Source organism: Balaenoptera physalus, assembly GCF_965194825.1.
Source record: "Balaenoptera physalus genome assembly, chromosome: 19".
In the NCBI taxonomy this organism is placed as follows: domain Eukaryota; kingdom Metazoa; phylum Chordata; class Mammalia; order Artiodactyla; family Balaenopteridae; genus Balaenoptera; species Balaenoptera physalus.
In genome coordinates this window covers 13,244,740-13,262,483 of record NC_138900.1, presented here as the reverse complement: position 1 = coordinate 13,262,483, position 17,744 = coordinate 13,244,740, and the positions used below count along the sequence as shown (strand labels likewise).

The 17,744-nt window shown below is 54.6% G+C and overlaps 1 protein-coding gene across 1 annotated transcript in view; it reads right to left on the bottom strand.

Moving 5' to 3' along the window:
- Positions 1-285: 285 nt before the first annotated feature.
- FCGBP (Fc gamma binding protein) overlaps positions 286-17,744 on the bottom strand; it is a 38,974-nt gene continuing 21,515 nt past the window's right edge. The window contains exons 10-20 of the mRNA XM_082438021.1: positions 17,207-17,348; positions 14,610-14,947; positions 12,891-13,464; positions 11,947-12,563; positions 10,990-11,533; positions 9,324-9,895; positions 8,434-9,007; positions 7,176-7,375; positions 4,140-4,523; positions 583-854; positions 286-461 (exon numbers count right to left, since the gene is read on the bottom strand). Of these exons, the coding sequence (XP_082294147.1) occupies positions 452-461; positions 583-854; positions 4,140-4,523; positions 7,176-7,375; positions 8,434-9,007; positions 9,324-9,895; positions 10,990-11,533; positions 11,947-12,563; positions 12,891-13,464; positions 14,610-14,947; positions 17,207-17,348 (4,227 nt within the window). The 3' untranslated portion in view covers positions 286-451. The remainder of the gene's footprint in view (positions 462-582; positions 855-4,139; positions 4,524-7,175; positions 7,376-8,433; positions 9,008-9,323; positions 9,896-10,989; positions 11,534-11,946; positions 12,564-12,890; positions 13,465-14,609; positions 14,948-17,206; positions 17,349-17,744) is intronic.

The following is a 17,744-nucleotide window of genomic DNA, read 5'->3' as shown; positions in this document are numbered from 1 at the left end:
CAGGGTTATAAATGATAAAGTCAGAATCTATTGATCTTTCTTTTCATTTTCTACTTCTTCCGTCCAATTATTCATCTTCTCATCCATCCATTTTTCTAATCCTCCATTTCTCCATTTTCCCATTTCCCCACCCATCTTATTCCCAATCTACCCATCTATCTCCATCCATCCATCCCCTCACCTGCCAACAAATATTCATCATGTGCCAGATTCCCCAGGCATCTGACACCTGCTGTGCAGGAAGGAAAGTCAGGGATGAGAAGACATTAGACAGGCACATTGGTATGCAGCTTAGCTTAAGCTATTTATTGAATGCTTTCACAGTTGGCCTCAGTGGCTCGGCAAAGGGGTAGAGTGGATGAGGGACATACAGTGACAGAGTGCATCCTTCAATTATTGCAACCTCCAGGAGGTTCGGGTCCTGAAGTCCTCATTCCCGGTGGATGACTGCTCAGTCCTGACTGCAAGAGACAGACACTTAGCACTTTTTGTAGACTGAGTACCCACCCCGACTGCCCCTTTCCCATGAGGACCCAGGTGCCCCTGCTCCAAGTAGCCTGGCTTCTAAGCTACATTCCTCACCATGGGGAGAAGTCCTGTGCTCTCCACTTCTCCAATGCTGTCTCCTCCTGGGAGTCATGCCCATCGTTGGTGTGGTCTGCGTCAAAGTTTCCGCAGGCCCCACACAGCATCCCGGCATGGTCGTCGCTGACCACCACAGCCAGCTGCCCATGGGTGCCAAGCTGCACCCGAACCCCCGCCTTCTGCTGGACTAGCACGGAGCCATCCGAATTCCGACTCACGGACACAGATGTTAACACCTCAGCTGGGAGACCCACTTGGAGACCATTCACCTGGTGGTTGGGGGAGGGTGGGTGAAACACAGAGGTGAGGCTGGAACCACAGGAGAGCTGGGGTGTTACTAGGATGGAGACCCCAGGGAAGACAACAAGTTCAAGGAGTAAAAGCAGAGAGGCGGATTCTGAGAGAGATGAAGACCTGGATGAATGCACCAAATGGAGAGATGGAAACCTAAGGTAGCTGGAGATGTGGATGGATGGATGGAAGGACAGAGAGTGGGTGGATGAACAGATGGGTCAGTGCATAAGCAGGCGTGCACACAACATTCCAAGGGCGGCCGGGGTTGGGGGGAAGCACTTGTACCGGATAAACAAACAGTCAGTCAAACCCCAGCATCATCCTGTCTGATTCTAGTTTTCAAAAGAAAAGAACACTTGACAGCATGTCCTGTAAGGTACTGGTTCCCTAACAAGGCAACTTCGTCCCTTATTTTTTCAATGCTGATGTCTGAAGACAAGTAATGACCTAGCAAGTATAATAATCATGTGAGAAAATGACTATTTCTCCATTACTGGCTGTGGACTCAGTAACCTTGTGAGTTTTTCCCTTTAAATAACTGTTGTCTGTTGGTTTTTTTAAAAAATAAATTTATCTATCTATCTATCTATTTATTTACTTATGGCTGCATTGGGTCTTCATTGCTGCACACAGGCTTTGTCTAGTTGGGGCAAGTGGGGGCTACTCTTTGTTGAGGTGCGCGGGCTTTTCATCGCGGTGGCTTCTCTTGTTGCAGAGCACAGGCTCTAGGTGCATGGGCTTCAGTAGTTGTGGTGCGCGAGCTCAGTAGTTGTGGCTTGCGGGCTCTAGAGCGCAGGCTCAGTAGTTGTGGTGCACGGGCTTAGTTGCTCTGTGGTATGTGGCATCTTCCCGGACCAGGGCTCGCACCCGTGTCCCCTGCATTGGCAGGCGGATTCTTAACCACTGTGCCACCAGGGAAGGCCCGTTGTCTGTTTTCTTCGATGAGTTAACCCTTCTAAAGTTATATTCCCTAGCAAGCCTTGTTTCAAAGAAAAGTACTTTTTTTCTAAATGCTTTTTTATGTGACTCTTCCTCTGCCAGATGATTGGAGAGTTGGGTAGATAGACTGGAAAGATAAGTCGATAGGTCTGAAAAGATGGATGGATGGGTGGGTGAATAAATGGATGGATGGAAGGAAGGAATGGGGGGGGAGGAAGAGAGGGAAAAAGGAAAGAGAGGTGGAAGGAGGAAAGAAGAAGGAGGGATGGATGCAGTGAAGGATAGTTGGAGAGATGGATGGAAAGTTTCACCTGGCTGCAAGCTTCGACGATATAAGAACTGGGTCTGAGTTATCTGTGTTACCCAGCACGTGGCCTGGCGCGGAGGCAACAGGGATGAATGTATTCACAGAACCAAACGTTTCCTGGGTACCCTCTTGGTGCCAGGCCCTGATCTGGGTACCGGTGACAAAGTGATGATCAAGAAGAACAGGATCCCTGCCCACCTGAGGATTATATTCTAGTAATGGAGAAAGGCAACAGACACAAAGAAATAATGGATAACCTCAGATAGTGATAAGCACTTGAAGGAAATAAAACAGAGTAACAGCACTGAGTCTGGGCTGGAGTCAGAGCTTCCATTGGTAGTTGGGAAAGGCCTCTCTGTAGAAGCGATGCCAGAACTGAGGTCTGAAGGATGAGAAGGAGCCAACTCTTAGAACATCTGCATTGCAGCAGTGGGAACAGTGAATGCAAAGGGCCCGAGGTGGGAACAAGCTTGCTCTGTTGTATGAATAGAATAAAGGTCAGCTTGGCTTATTATCAGCACAGCCAATGAGGGAAGGAGTTGTAGGAAATGAGGTTGGTGAGGTTGGCAGCAGTCCAATCACACAAGGCCATGGAAGGGAGGTGGCTTGAGTTTGGAATGTTGTTCTGGGAAGTCACTGTAGAGTTTTAAGCAGCAGAATGCCCTGATCTGATTCACATTCCTAGAACATCTGCTGTGTAGAGAATCGCTTCTTGATAGAGGAGCGAGGGAAGGTCAAGAGTAGGGGTCTGTTCACCCGAATTATGGATCAAGCAGAGGGCCAGAGAAAAAGAGTGACTGGTCCAGATTACACTAACAAGAGAACTCAAGCTTCCCTGCTTTCAGCAGGGCTGAGTCTCGGACCACCTCGATGCATTGGTGGAGGGATGTAGACAGACCATTCACTGGGGGAGAAGTGTGTGGAGCATTGGCTTTATCGCCCCACTAGACCCAGAAGACACCAGTGGGTGTCTCTGCCATCAATGAACAGGTCATGGAAACGGAGACATGGGAACTGTAGGGCAGCCTGACATCTGTGTTTGGGTCTTAGGCTCTATTACTTGGGCCACAGCTGATTAGACTCTGAGTCAGCATCAGCCCTCAGTTCAGCCAGATTCTCTCTCTAGAAATTTGGAATTGGGGTGGTGAGAACTGTGGGGTTTGGCCAATGCAAGGCAGTGGTAAGTCAACAGAAGTCAAGGGGCAGAAGGGAGGACCCGCTGGGGCTGGAATGGACTCATGAGGCAAACAATGACAGGCCTGAGGGGGCCCTAAGAGCAAGCTGAAAGACAGCTGAGGGAAGGGTCAAGTGGCCTGGAATTGAGAGAGTCCAAAGGATGTTCCCACTGAGCAGGGCACCTGGAGTCCATCTTGGTCCCTTATATCCACACAGTCACCACCACACTCCATTCCCATCAAAGTGGTTCAGAGCCTGGGTGCTGGTGGGTTCAAAGCCTGGATCTCCCAGGTACTCTCTGAGTGACTTGAGTAAATGATGTCACCTTTTGGGGCCCTAGTTTCCCCTCTGTGTAAAATGGGGATAATAATAGTCCCTGTCTCATGAGTATGTTGTGGGGAGTCACAGAGAATGAAGCTGATTTGGTGGACAGCAAGTCTAAAACACAGAGGTACAAATCTCGATGACACTGCCAGGCACCTGGATCCAGCCACTCCTGAAGCTCTGCCCCTGGATTTTCTAGTTATGTGGGCCAATCAATTCATTTTTACTCAAGGCACTCTGAATTTGGTTTTCTGTCACTTGCAACCAACAGAGTCTTGATTAACACTAAAATCAAAACTAGTAAGTTACTTGAATGTGTTTTTGCTCTTCAAGAGCTCAGCCAGAATAGAGGGACTAAGTTTGAAGTATTGACACAAATACAAATCCAGAGAAACAAACTGCAGAGATCTGTAAAGAAAACAGACAGCAAGACAGATGGGCTGCCAGGAATGTAGGGACACTGCAACAGGAAGACAAAGCCCGGGGGAAACATGCCCCCTGTGTCCAGGCTTACCCACACGCCCTTGTTTCGGGTCACGGTCACCAGTCCATCCTGGAAGAAGATGTGAACCCGGCCCAGAACTTCAGCTTTGCCGTTGCAGGGCCAGACATCAGCGACCACACGGTACCACGGGACGGTCTCCTGTAGTCCTGGGCAGCGGAAAGAGAGCTCGTAGATGCCGGGGGAGCTGACGGCACTGTGGGCCCCATCGAAGGTGGTGAGGTTGGCATCCACAGAGAGGGAACAGAGGCCAGGGGGGACCCAGCAGTCCCGGGACCCAGCCTGGACCTTGCATACGCGGCCTGACGGACAGCTGGCCGCCTGGCACGTCAGGCCGGAGCTTGAGGAGCAGGAACAGCGCTCGCTGCAGTCTGAGGTCAGCAGGGAGGAGTTCACCTGTGCACAGAAAGGGGCCAGGTTACAGTGGTGTGGTGGACTGCAAAATCAGACACAACCCTTCAACCCTCTGGATCCATGCAGAGTGACTTTGCAGTAGCTCCCATTAAGAAATGGAGTTTATTTCCCCTTCCTCACGAATCTGGGCTGGCCTTAAGACCATGCCTTGGTTATTACAATGCAGCAGAAGCAACGCTGTGCCAGGTTCAAGCCTGGACCTCAAGAGACCTTACAGCTTTCCTCTCTCTTTCTCGGAACCCTGCCCAGACACCACGGGCCAGCCTGCCTGAGTATGAGAGACCCCGTGGAAGAGAGACAGCCAGCCCTCAGCTGACCCACTGGGGGGCCACAGATGTGTGAGTGAGCCCAGGGGATGGCAGAAGAACTGCCCTGCTGATCCCAGCCCAAACTGCAGAGCTGCATAATTGTGAACTAAACAAACCGTTGTTCTAAGCCACTATGTTTTGGGGGTGGTTTGCAACCCAGCAAAAGCTAACTGATACAGGTAGGAGTGGGCACTGGAGATATTCCAGAGTCCTGGCACCCCCAGCCTAGAACAGAGGGCCCTGGAAACCCAGTTCCAGGAAATGGACTTTCTCCTGGTTTTCTCCTGTCTGAGTGGCTGTTCTTTCTTCACTGCATTTTCAAGTTCCTCCTCATCTCCCGAATCCTGAACACTATCCTGCCCAGGGCTTAGTCCTCAGAACTATTCTTTCTCTATCTACCATTTACCACCTGGTGATCTCACCAAATCTCATGAAGACTAAAAGCAGTGTCTGCTCCTCAGTTGCACCCTGGCCCAGGGTGTGGGTCGGGTGGGGGTAATTGTTATAGAGACCATTATTGGGACAACAGGTGAAATTCAAATAAAACCTTTACGTTAGATAACAGTATCGAGTCGGTATTAATTTTCTGACTTTGAATTGTACGTGGTCAGATCAAATGAGTTTTTTTATTCTTAAGAAATCCTTGCAAAAGTATTTAGCGGTAAAGGGGTACTATGTCTGCATCATACTCTCAAATGGTGCAGGAAAAGCAGTATGTGTGTATGCATACAAACATATATATATATGGAGATGGGGGGGGGTGATAAAGTGGCAAAAAAGGTCAACATTCGAAGTACCTGAGTAAAGGGTAGGCAGGAGTTCTTTGTACTATTCTTGCAATTTTTCTTAAATTTGAATTATTTAAAAATAAAAGTTTGAGAACTTTAAACAAAATGAATACATTTAATTTAAAAAAATTACCATCCTTATACTGATGACTCTCACATTTATGTCTCCAGCCCAGACCTCTCCCCTGAATATCAGACCCACAAATCCAAGAAACCTTCTAGCATGGGCAGAGCGGTCAAGGCTGGCATGGGGAAGCAGAGGGGTCTGTGGGAGTCCAGAGGAGGAGCCTAACCCAGCCTAGGGGATCAGAGAGGGCTTCCTGTAGGCGGTGAGGCCTGAAGGAAGGAGTAGGAGGAGTTTGGCATCTTCTTCCGCAGAAGTCCTACACTTCTAGACACTCTAGCCTACCTTTCTGCCGTTAATAAAACTGGGAGGAACGGGGAAGGGAAGTGGTAATCCATCTTTCCTTTATTTGATAAATATGCTTTTGAAGAAGCAGGACAGCCTAGTAGTTCAGAAGGTGAGCCCAGGCTGCTGGGGTGTGCATCCCAGACTCCCCACTTGCTAACTGGTAGCCTTGGGCTGACTTCTCTTTGTCATCCATAAAACGGGTAAAATAACAATAGTACGTGTCTTGTAGAATTGCTGTGACTATCAAATGACGTCTATGACAAACTTGGTGCATAGTAAGAGCTCAAAAAATATCAGTCACAAAAGTAAATCAATTATTAACTTTCGATTCCCATTATTAAATGACTGTAGCTGTGCTGCTGTAAATTACTATTATTTTTACTGAGTGTGATGAACATTGAGGGTGAGGCCCAGTGCTCAGTGAGTGCCTTTCAAGCACAATCACCCCCGATTCCTCAGACACCTATGGTGCAAGGATGATGATTAACCCCATTTTACAGATGGAGAAAATGAGGCTCAGGAAGGAGACTGTAGTAGGCCCGATAATGGCCACCCCAAAGACATCAGGTCCTAGACCCAGTAAATGTTACCTTATATGGAAAAAGGGTGTTTGCAGTTGTGATTAAGAATCTCGAAATGTTGAGATTACCCTGGGTGGGCCTTAAATACAATCAAGTGTATCCTTATAAGAAGGAGCCAGAGGGAAATTTTATGACACAGAAGAGGAGGGGAAATGTGACATGGAAGCAGAAATTGGAGTGATGTGGCCATAAGCCAAGGAATGCCTGCAGCCACCAAAAGCTGGGAGAGGCAAGGAACAGGTTTTCCCCTAGAGCCTCTGGAGGGAGTGCCCCCCTGCCGACATCTTGCCCCAGTTATCCTGATTTCTGTTTTCTGGTCTCCAGAACTGTGAGAGAATAAATTTCTCTTGTTTTAAAGCACCGAGTTGCGGTCATTCGTCACAGCAGCCACAGGAAACTAACACAGGAACGTTACTAACATTGAGTCACACAGCAGGGAAGTGGTGGCAGCCTCTCTGTCCCCATCCTCGAGGCGGTCAGCACAGAAACTCTGAGTCCCCCTCAAGCTCCTCCACCCTCCCTGCCCATCTCAAGCTCCTGCTTACCGGCAAGTATCGGCCGTCATGGGTGCAGCCGCAGTCTTGGACAGGGATGCAGACACCCTGGGACAGCAGGAAGCGGTCGTCACACTCACAGCCCTCAAAGCAGCGGGTGGTGCAGCCCGTGAGGCCAGAGAGAGCCGCACAGGAGCCCTGGCAGGAGCGCGTGCAGATGGAGTAGTGGCTGTGAGCAGGGCACTGGAGCGCTGCGGAGAGAGAAGGCAGGGTGGCGTCACGCCTACACACGGCCACTGAATAACGAATGGGGCCTACTGCACACCCAGCTCTGGGCTGCCGGTGCTGGGGACACAGCAAGGAAGACAGCTCCAGGCCCTGCCCTATGGAGCTCATGTCAGTGGGACAGATAGTGATGGCCCAGGGCTGCACTGGGGAAATACAGACAGAAGGTCCGGGCCAGGGTGCGGGAAGCAGAGGCAGAGGGGTCAGGGCCAGGATGGGAGCTGTGAGGATGCAGGGGGAGCAACCAGAGTGAGGGTCTGGGCTCTGGCTCCGCAACTGGTGGATGGTGTGGCTGCCCCGAGATGAGGACCAGGATCAAGGAATAGGAGGTGTGTGAGGGACCCTGAGGACACCAAGTGGAAAGTGTCCAGGAGGTCACTGGACCCATGAGGCTGGCAGTCAGGAGGGAGGTCAGACATGGAGACAGACAGTGTCTACTGCCAGCACCGAGGACAAATCTAAGGCTATAAGGGTAGGTATGGGCCTGGATGTAGGTCCTACCCTGAGGAGAATGAAGGAGACACAGCCCTGCCCTGGGGGCATGAGTGGCCACTGCCTTGTCCAGGAGAGTCCAAGGAGACATGGCCCCATCCTGGGGGTTTGAAGGAAACAGATAAGCCCTAACTGGGGGTATCTAAGAGGTACAATCTTGGGCTGGGCGTCTGAGGGAGCTGCAGCCTTGTCCTAAAGGATCTGAGGGGCTACGGTCCCATCCTGGAGGAACTGGGTGAGCCACAGACTCAGGCTTTATTGTGTGAGCTTCTGACCTGCCCGACCCACCCTCCAAGGTCACCACAAAAATGTTCAGGATGGGCCTTGAGAAGAACTGTATCTGAGGTCTCCGGAGAGCGGGTCCCTGAAAGGAGTCTGAGAAGGGCCAGTCAGCCAGGCAGGAGGGAAGCCAGCAGGGTGTGCTGTGGGAGGAGCTGGGGACTGCTCCTGAGATGCAGACAGGACAGGGAGCAGGCCAGAGGGGGCCCCCGAGCCTGGGCTGAAGTCCTCCCAGGGGCCCATGGACACTCACGGCAGAAGCTGTCTGTCCTCCAGGGCTTCACGGCCACGCCAGCTGCCTGGCAGGCCGCTGTGTAGGCTGACAGGCTGCGGCAGAGGGCGGCACTGTTGCCCTTCTGGGCACAGAGGTCATACACGCACTGGCGGAAGTACTCAGAGGGGCTCAGAGACGCATGGCAGGCGGAGAAGGGGCCCTTGACATCCCGGAGCCGCCCGCAGGCCTCAAGGCTCTCATGCGGCGCCGTCTCCTCTGCTGAGCACAGGGGGCAGCCCTGGGGCCCGCAGCCCTCGCTACAGCCCTGGGAGGAGCTGGGCGCCCGCCATGCGGCTCCAAAGGCATCCACGCTGGGGGCCGTGGTGCCATCGGGCAGGACAAAGTCATCATTCCAGTTGCCGTTGAAGTTCCCACAGAGGCCACAAAGCCGGTCACGGAAGGGGCTAGGGATGGATATGAGGACGTGGGCATCGCCGTCAAAGAGAAGACGCAGCTCCTTGGTGGTCTGCAGAATCATGTTCCGGCCCTCGGCGGTCACCCGCACGTGGCCCACAGCCACAGGCAGGGCTACGGCCTCGCCGTCCACAGTGACCTGGATGGAGGGTCAGATGCGTCAGGGACTCATAGAAGCGCAGGTAAGGCAGGTAAGGCAGTTCCCTCAGACTCCCAGGATGCAGCTGTCTCTCTCTCAGTCACACTGGGGTGGGGCCATGTCCTCCCCAGACTTCCCAGGGCAGGGTCGTGTCCCCCTCAGAGACCCCAGGGCAGGGCTGTGTCTCGTTCAGTCCCCCCTGGGGTGGGGTCATATCTCGCTCAAAACCCCCAGGGTGGGCCCTGTCCCCCTCAGAGCCCCCAAGGTGGGGCCAGGTTGCCCTCAGACCCCCCAGGGCAAGGCCATGTTCACTCACCTGCGGCCCTCGAGCCAGGCCCACAACCTGGCCAGCCACAGTAACCACCAGACGCTGGGGCTCTCCAGCCGCATTCTTCTCAAGCACAATGGTAAAGTCCTCGTCCCCAGGCTGTGGGTGGCAGACCTGGGCCAAGATATAGGAGCAGGAGCCATGCAGGTCATAGGCACGGCCGTCGAGGGTAATGTAGTGGACGCCCCCGCTGGCCAGGCAGCGGCCACAGCCTGTAGGGCGACAGGCCTGAACCCCGTCCTGTAACCGGCACTCCTCATAGGGCCCACAGGCCGCGCCCTCCTGGCAGCTGACCTGGCCGCCCGGCCCACACTCGCAGCGCCGCCCACACTCAGAACCCGGGTAGAAGTCCTCGCCCAGCGGGTAGTAGCGGCCCTCGTGGAGGCAGCCGCACTGGCCCACAGGCACGCAGGTGTCTCCACTAAGCACAAAGCCAGCGTCGCAGACACAGCCCTCCCGGCAGGTGGATTCGCAGCCCTCGGGCGCTGAGAGGCTCGGGCAGCTCACAGGGCAGGAGTCACCACAGAGCTTGTAGTGACTGTGGGCCGGGCACTGGAGGGCTGTGGGGACAAGAGGGGAATGAGCCAGGCAGGCACGAGGGAGGGGGACACAGGGGAGGCACAGAGCGGGAGAACCTGCCCAGGTGAATCTGTATGTTTTGTCTGAGCACATTTCGTGAGTGAATCTGTCTGGGGATCTGAGCGGGGTGCCTGATCCACTACATCTAACGGAGGGATTCAGTGTGGGGATCTGGGGTCTCTCTGCCCAGGTAGTGTGTCAACCGGATCAAGTGTTTCTAAAGATCGAGTCGATCTGACTGGGTGAATCCAACCCCATATATCTGACCAAGATACGCAGGAACCAACTGTGAGTATCTCAGGGTGTGAATCTGGCCGGGGTGTGGGCCCAGATATACCTTGGGGTATGAATCCACACGAGTATGCCTGACTGTCAGTGTCTGACCTGGAGCCTCTACGGTCTCGACGACAGGGTCTGTCGGTGTGTGACTCTGACCACATGTATGTGGATTGGGTGAAGCTGACAGGATAAATCTGACCAGGAGATCTGTCTGAGGGGAGCTGCCCAGGACTCTCTGGCCATGAATCTGTATGTATCTGCGTGGGGCTATGTCAGGGTCCTGATTCTACGTGGGTGTATCTGCCTAAGTGTGTCTCAGTGTAAATGTGATCAAGTGTCTCTAACCAGAGGAGTCTCTGTCTGAGGTTATGGGACCAGTTCTATCCGACCCTGTGTATTTCCCTGTTTAAAACCGTCTAGGGGCATCTGACCAGGTGTAACTCTCTAGGTCTCTCTGACCAGGGGGAGCTGAGAGAATCTACCTGACCAGGTGTTATCTAGCTGTGTAGCTTGGACAGGGTCAGCCACCCCAGTCTATCTGAGCGCATGAATCCTGGGAGGGTACTGGACGCAGGGTTTCCAACCACGTGTATCAGTCTCTACCACTTCAGTATGTGACCTGGTATATTTCAGTGTGTGAATGCCAAGATGTTTCTTTCACAGGAGATATCTGGGCTCAGGGGAGGCAGGGTGGTGCCTAAGCCCCACCGAGGAGAAGGCTCTTGTCTTAGAGCCCCGGGAACGGGGGAGGAGGGGAGACCCCTGCTATGCGGCCCATGCATGGATCAATACTCACGACAGAAGTCCGGCCGCCTCCACTCGCCGAGCTGGGCCCCAGCGGCCTGGCAGGCTGCCACATAGGCGGCCACGGCAGGGCAGAGGCCTCCCGGATGGCCCTGAGCCTGGCAGGTGTCCAGCAAACAGGCCTGGAAGTACTGCGCGGGCGGCACGCGGCTGTGGCAAGGAACCAGCGGGCCGTCGGGGGCAGAGATCACGCCGCAGGCGTCCGGGCCGCCGAAGGGCTCCTGCTGCTCCTGCGTGCAGGGTTGCGGGCACGGCCCGGGCACGCACTCTTCGCAGCCCTTGGCGCCGCCCACTTGCCAGCCGCCCGGGTTCCCGCCCACCGCATTCAGGTCGTCTTTCGGGTTCTGGTTGTAGTTCCCGCACAGGCCACAAAGGGCGCCCGCGTACGCCGCCGGCACGCGCAGGCGCACGTTGTTGTCTCCGTCGAAAGCCAGCGAGATCATCGTGGCCGTGGTTACCACCACGTCGGCGCCGCTCAGGTGTGCGCGCAGGCGCGAGTCCAGCTGGAAGGGCAGCGCCACCAGCTTGCCGTCCACCTACAGGGTCGGGGTGGGAGTGGGGGTAGTGAACGTCGCAGGCACAGATTCGAATCCTGACTCCACTATCTAGTGGCGGGGGGGTGGCGGGTAGGGTCCCTGTGCACGTGACCTCCCCCCTTGTAATTAGTAGTAGTACTAATAATGAGCGACTATAGGCACGATGTCACTGGCTCCTCACACTACCCTCCGAAGCAGGTACTGTTCTTAGACCCATTTTACAGAGGAATAAACTAAGGCTCAGAGATGGGGAAGCCACTACTCCAAGCCATCCAGCTCCAAGGCCTATACTCTCGATCCCTCCATCTGTCCTGTTAACCTGTGAAAGGCAATCAGAGTAGTGGCAGACCCCTAACTGTCCCAGGCAACTCCAGGGCTGGCACATGCTCTTGCCTGGCCCACTGACCCCTCACCTGCAGCTGTCGAGGCCGGCGGGCACTGAGGGTGAAGCTGTGGCCGTAGATGTGCAGGGTGACAGTGCGGGTGTGACTGACGGCCTGGCTGCCCCGGTGCTCGTTGGCTACAATGACCGTGAAGTTCTCTACCCCCGGGGGTAGTCCGTGGCAGGGCATACTCAGCAGGTACTCGCAGGCACCTTGGAAGTTGAAATGGTGTCCATCCAGGGTGATGTAATGGGGGTCACCCCAGGCCTTACACTCAGCTGTGCTGGTAGGGTGGCAGCCATGCTGGCCTGAGGGCAGTAGGGCACACTCTTCACCTAGCCCACAGCTGGCAGGCTTGCAGACCAGTGAGCCACCGCCAGGCCCGCAGTGGCACCGCTGGGAGCAGGTGGCATCAGCCCAAAACTCGCTGCCTGCCTCGTGGTAGGTGCCGTTGGCCCAGCAGCCGCAGCCACCATCCAGGGGAACGCAGCGGGCGGCGCTCAACACGAAGCCTGAGTCGCACTGGCAGCCCTCGGTGCAGGGGCCCTCACATGGGGCAGGGGCGGTGGGGGGTGCAGGAGACGGGCAGCTGGCTGGGCAGGGTGGGCCGCAGAGCTCGTAGTGGCTGTTTTCTGGGCAGGAGAGCTCTGCGGGTGGATGAAGAAGCGGGAGGGAAAGAAAGGGAGAGAATGGTGTCAGGAGGTGGGGTCTGAGGATAGGGTAGGAGGAGACAGACAGAGACCACGAGAGACAGAGCAGGAGACAACGAAAGACCCAGAGACAGGGAGAGAGAGGATGAGAGACAATCAAAGGGAGACACAGAGACAAGCGCCAAGAGACTGAGAGACAAAAACAAAAACAGAAAGACAGAAAAAAACAAACAAACAGACCCAGAAGGACTGGAGTGAAACCAAACCAGCCCCAAAGAGACAGGACCCCTGCCCCCAGCTTCTGCTCTGTCCCCCAACACTCACCACAGCCGGCCTGCGTCCTCCAGTCCTTAATGACAATCCCAGCAGCCTGGCAGGCAGCGGCATAGGCAGCCAGAGCCTGGCAAAGTATGTCCTGGGCCCCACCGCCCAGGCAGACATCCAGAACGCAGCCCTTGAAGAAGCTATCAGGGGCCACGTGGGCATGGCAGGCAGCGAAAGGGCCTCCGGAGCCAGGGGCCAGGGGTCCACAGAAGCCGGGGCCCCTGTACTCCTCCAGTCGGTCCTCGGTGCATGTTGGGCAGGACCCCTGACATTCATCCCAGCACAGTGGGTCCCAGCCTGGAACCCGCCAGCTGCCGCCCCAGACGGGTATGGAGGGAGCCAGCGTGCCGTTAGGGAAGGCTCGGTCGTTGCTGGGGTTACGGTCCATGTTCCCACAGAGCCCACACACCGCACCGTGATAGCTGCTGGGCAGCGTCACCTCCACTCGCCAATCCCAGTCATAGCTGACCCGCAGCCCGAAGTTGGTGGCCAGCACCGCTCTCGATGCGCCCTGGGTGACTGAAAGCCGCCCACCGGCCACAGAGACAGGCAATGCCGTCAGCACGCCGTTCACCTGGGGGAAGAGGGGGAAGGGAGGCAAACACGGGTCACTGGAGATGCCGAGGCCCGGCTCTGGCCCCCTGCCTCCCTCGCTCGTCCTGCCGTGGCTGGGAGCTGCCAAGGCCTTCCCCGTGACTGCTGGTCGTATAGTCATTTGACAAACATTATGGACATCTGCTCTGGTCCAGGCCCTGGAGAATGAAAGCCCACTCTGCTGCTTTTTCTGGGTTTCTCTTTTGATCTTTGTCTCCCTCCCTTATCTCTCTCTCTCTCTCTCTGTTTCTCTCCCTCTTTCTACATCTAGACCTATCTCTCTCTCTCTGGATTCTCTATGAGTTTCTCTCACTTTGTCTCTCTCTCTGGGCCCCCTCCCTTCTCTGTGTCTCTCTCACTTGTGCACTGTCTCTCTCTGCATCTGTGTGTGTGTGTGTGTGTGTGTGTGTGTGTGTGACATTCTCTCTCTGGGTCCATCTCTCTGGGTCTTTCTCTGGGTCTCATTCACCTAGTCCCTCCTTCTCTCATCATCTCCTGTGCATCTCTGTGTGTCTGGGCATTTCTTCCACTCACTCACCATCGTTTATTGAGGGCCTGCTCTGTTCCATACCTCATTCTCTCCCTGTGAGCTGCCATTAATCTGCATCTCCATTATTCTGGGCAGAAAGGCAGTCCATCTCTCTCTCTCTCTCCATCTCTCTCAATTTCTCTTCATGTCGGAGGCTCTGGGCCTCTCATTTGTTCCCTCACAAACAATCAAGGGTGCTTACCTGGGTCAGATCCTCAGCTGAGCACTTTACATGCATCACCTCACTGTGGGGCAGGGCCTGCTATGATCCCCATTTCACAGATGAGGAAACTGAGGCCCACCAAGTCAAGTCATTTGCCCAACATCACACAGCTCATAAGGAGAGCCTGGATTCAAACCCGGATCTCTAAAAAGGCAAATTCTAAAACGGCAAAATTTAAGTCCTACATTAAAGCCCTTAACAAAGGGCTAGGCTCATTTAATTCCCAATAGAGGGGTGATGTTTTTGTTGTAATTATTATTGCTCTCGCTGCCATTTTGTTTCAGGCCTAAGTGAAGAGAGAGAGCACTGAGCTCCTAACTGTGGCTGGCAGGACCCTTCCCACCCTACCTGGGGGCTCAGGGGCCATCCTTACCCGGACTTTGCCAAGCTCGCCTTTGTGGATGGAGATGTTGGTGTTGAGGGTGGTCACGGTAACCAGCCTCACGTAGGACACAGAAGGGTTGCCCCGGTTCTCATTCTTGGTGGTGACAGTGAAGGATGTCAGGCCCTGGGCACTGCTCCCTGGGCAGCTGGTTGATGCCAGCACATAGTTACAAGTGCCCTGGAAGTCAAAGTTCCAGCCATCGAAAGAGTGGTAGTGTGGGTCACCCCACAGCCAACACGTGGCCTCGTAGTTGGGCACGCACACACCCTGGCCATTCTTCTCCTGGCATGTCTCCTGTGGCCGACACGTCACACCATGGCACGGGTCTGGGGGCAGAGGAGAGAGGACCTTGAGGGGCTGCCAAGCATATGACCAGCTACTTCCCAGCATCTGCCCCAGTCTGTGAGAGGGATACTGGCTCTAAGAGCAACTGGGGGTGAGACCAGATTCCAGGTTCCTCCCATCTGAGATGCAGGCCCTACAGTCTGCCATTTCTGAGACCAGGCCCTGGGCACCCCTCCACGTCTGAAACTCTGTGTCCAAGACCCTTTCAAAGGTCCCCACATCTGAGACCCAGGCCCTGCTGTTTGTTGTCTGAGACCCAGGCCCCAAGGTCCTTGCAGCCAAGACACAGGTCCTAGGGTCCCTACATCTGACACCCAGGCTCTGGGGTCCCCTTGCTTGAGATCTTAGCCCCAGAGGACCGAGGTCTGAGACCAGAGACACAGGAGTCCCTGTGTCTGTGATGCCAGCCCTGTGGGCATCCATGAGAACATCTACAGCCCACGGTTCTCTGTGTCCAAGACCTCGGGCCCGGGTTCCCCCATACCTGAGCTCCCAGCCCCCTGGGGGCCACCACACCTGAGACCCAGGTCCTGGAGGTCTCTGTGCTCAAGACCAAGGTACTGCAGGAACTTTCTGGTGAGAAACTAACCCCAGAGGTCCCACCATTTGAGACCCTGACCCTGGGGTCCCTGTATCTGTCTCATAGCCTGGCAATCCCTCTGTGCAAGATTCTATCTCCCTGGGGTTGCTGTGCCTAAGACCCTGGCCTTGGGGGATCTCATTTCTCAGGCCCTACCTCCGAGGGTCTCTTTGTCCAAGACTGTTCCTAGGGCCACTGAATCTGTGAACCCAGCTTTTGGAACCCCTGTGCCCAAGGCCTCAGCCTTAAAACTTCCTTCTCTCTCCCCCCTGTGCCAGTTTTCAGTTGACTGCCCCTTAGCTCCAAATCCACCAATAAAGTTAGGCTTTGTCAGCAGAGGGCGCTGGAGGGTCACGGCAGGAGGAAGGGGCTGCTCTGCTTCCAGTGGGCTTTGCTCTCCAGGCTCCAGGTGGCAAGCAGGGCCAGCATCCTGGGGGACACCCACTCGGTGAGGTTCACTGGCCCCAGCTGGTTTCCCAGGGAGTCACTCAGGCACCCCGGCAGGTGGCTTCCCAATGAGTTTTACCAGCACCCCAGTGGGGGTTTTCCCACCTTCCAGCTCAGCCTGCACAGCCTCTCTGCCACCCTGCAATGAGATCTGCCTCTCAGCCATGGAGTGGGGGCCGTCTTCCCAATTCCTCCCTTCCTTAGGTGCTCTGCTGTAACCTTTGGGGGCAGGGGCTGCTCCCTACATCTGCTCTTCCTGTGTTCGTCAGCGTTCTTTTTATCCCTTAGTAGTCAATCCCTATTACAAGCAAAGAATGCTATTAAACTTTCCCTATTTAAGCTACTGTGTGGCTTCTGTCTCCTGTTGGACTCTGACCAAGATACTCTGGTCCCTGGGAGTCCCTGATATCCTGCCCATCAGCCCTGAGATCTCAGTCAATCCTGGAGGTATATCCCTTTATCCTCAGGAATAAGGGAATTATTCTCTGCCCTCCACCCCGAGAAGTCAGTCCTGTGGGGTGGCTTTGTGGCTTAGACTTAATCCTGAGGGGTGTCCCCTGTCTGAGAGTGTGTCTCTATAAATCCTGATCTTCCACTTGAGGTGGGTCCTGTATTCAAGACCCTGGCTTTGGTGGGGTCTCTGCCTTAGACCTCAGGACTCTGCTTTCTGTCCCTGTGGGTCCCAGTCTCCTCTACCCCTTGGGGATGGTGTCTGAAACCCTAAGCCTAAACCCGCATACCAGTCGCCAGCAAACTATACACTTCCAGCTTCCGGCTTCTGTAAATAAAATTTCATTGGAGCCACACCCCTTCACTTACAAAGTCCACAGCTGATTTCATGCTGCAAAGGCAGAGCTGAGTAGTTGTGACGGAGACCGTATGGCCTGCAAGTTTAAATATTTACCATCTGGCCCTTTAGAGAAAAAGTTTGCCGATCCCTGCCTTATACTGAGGGTCTCTGCCATCTGCCCTGGGAAACCTATCCCTGAGGGTTCCCACAGCCTGGTTTCCACCATAAGAGTCCCTGACTTCCACGCTGGAGAGCTACTGCTCCTGGCCCTGGGAATCCCAGCCTAGGGGTCCCCAGGTCTGAGACTTCAATCGTTAGTCCTCTGTGCCTCCCACCATGAAGAGCCAGGTCACATCACCCTCAGCTCCAGAGTCCCTGTCCTCTGTTACCCCAGCCACACCGGCCCTGGCCCCAACCCAGCACCTTTGTTGACGCAGCTCAGGACGCCTCCCGAGGGCTGGCACAGCTGCCCTGGATTGCAGCTGTGGTCCTGGCACAGCAGGCCTTTTCCGGCATGGCACACGCACTGCTGCTGGCAGTTGTCAATGAGTACAGTCTGCCCCAGCTGTGGGGACAGAGGACACAGCTATCAGGGCGGGAGCTGACTCTGGCAACTTTGGTGTTCCGGGCATAAAGGGGTCTGGAGGACATAAAAGGGACATCTTCCAGCAAGGTGGCCCCTTGTCTAAGGCACAGCATGGCCTTGGGGCCCAATTTATTCATTCATTCGGTTTCATTCATTTACTCACTCATTTGTTTATTCCAAAATAGCTACTAAATGTCTGCTGTATGGGAGAAACATAGGAATTAAGGGCAAAGGCTCTGGAGCAGATTGCCTGGGTCTGAAGCCTGTTTCTGCTGTTTCCAAGTTACACCACTCTGCTTAAATTACTTAGCCTCGTTATGCCTCAGTTTCCTCATCTGTAAGTTTCAGGTAATAATGGCACCAACTTATGAAAGT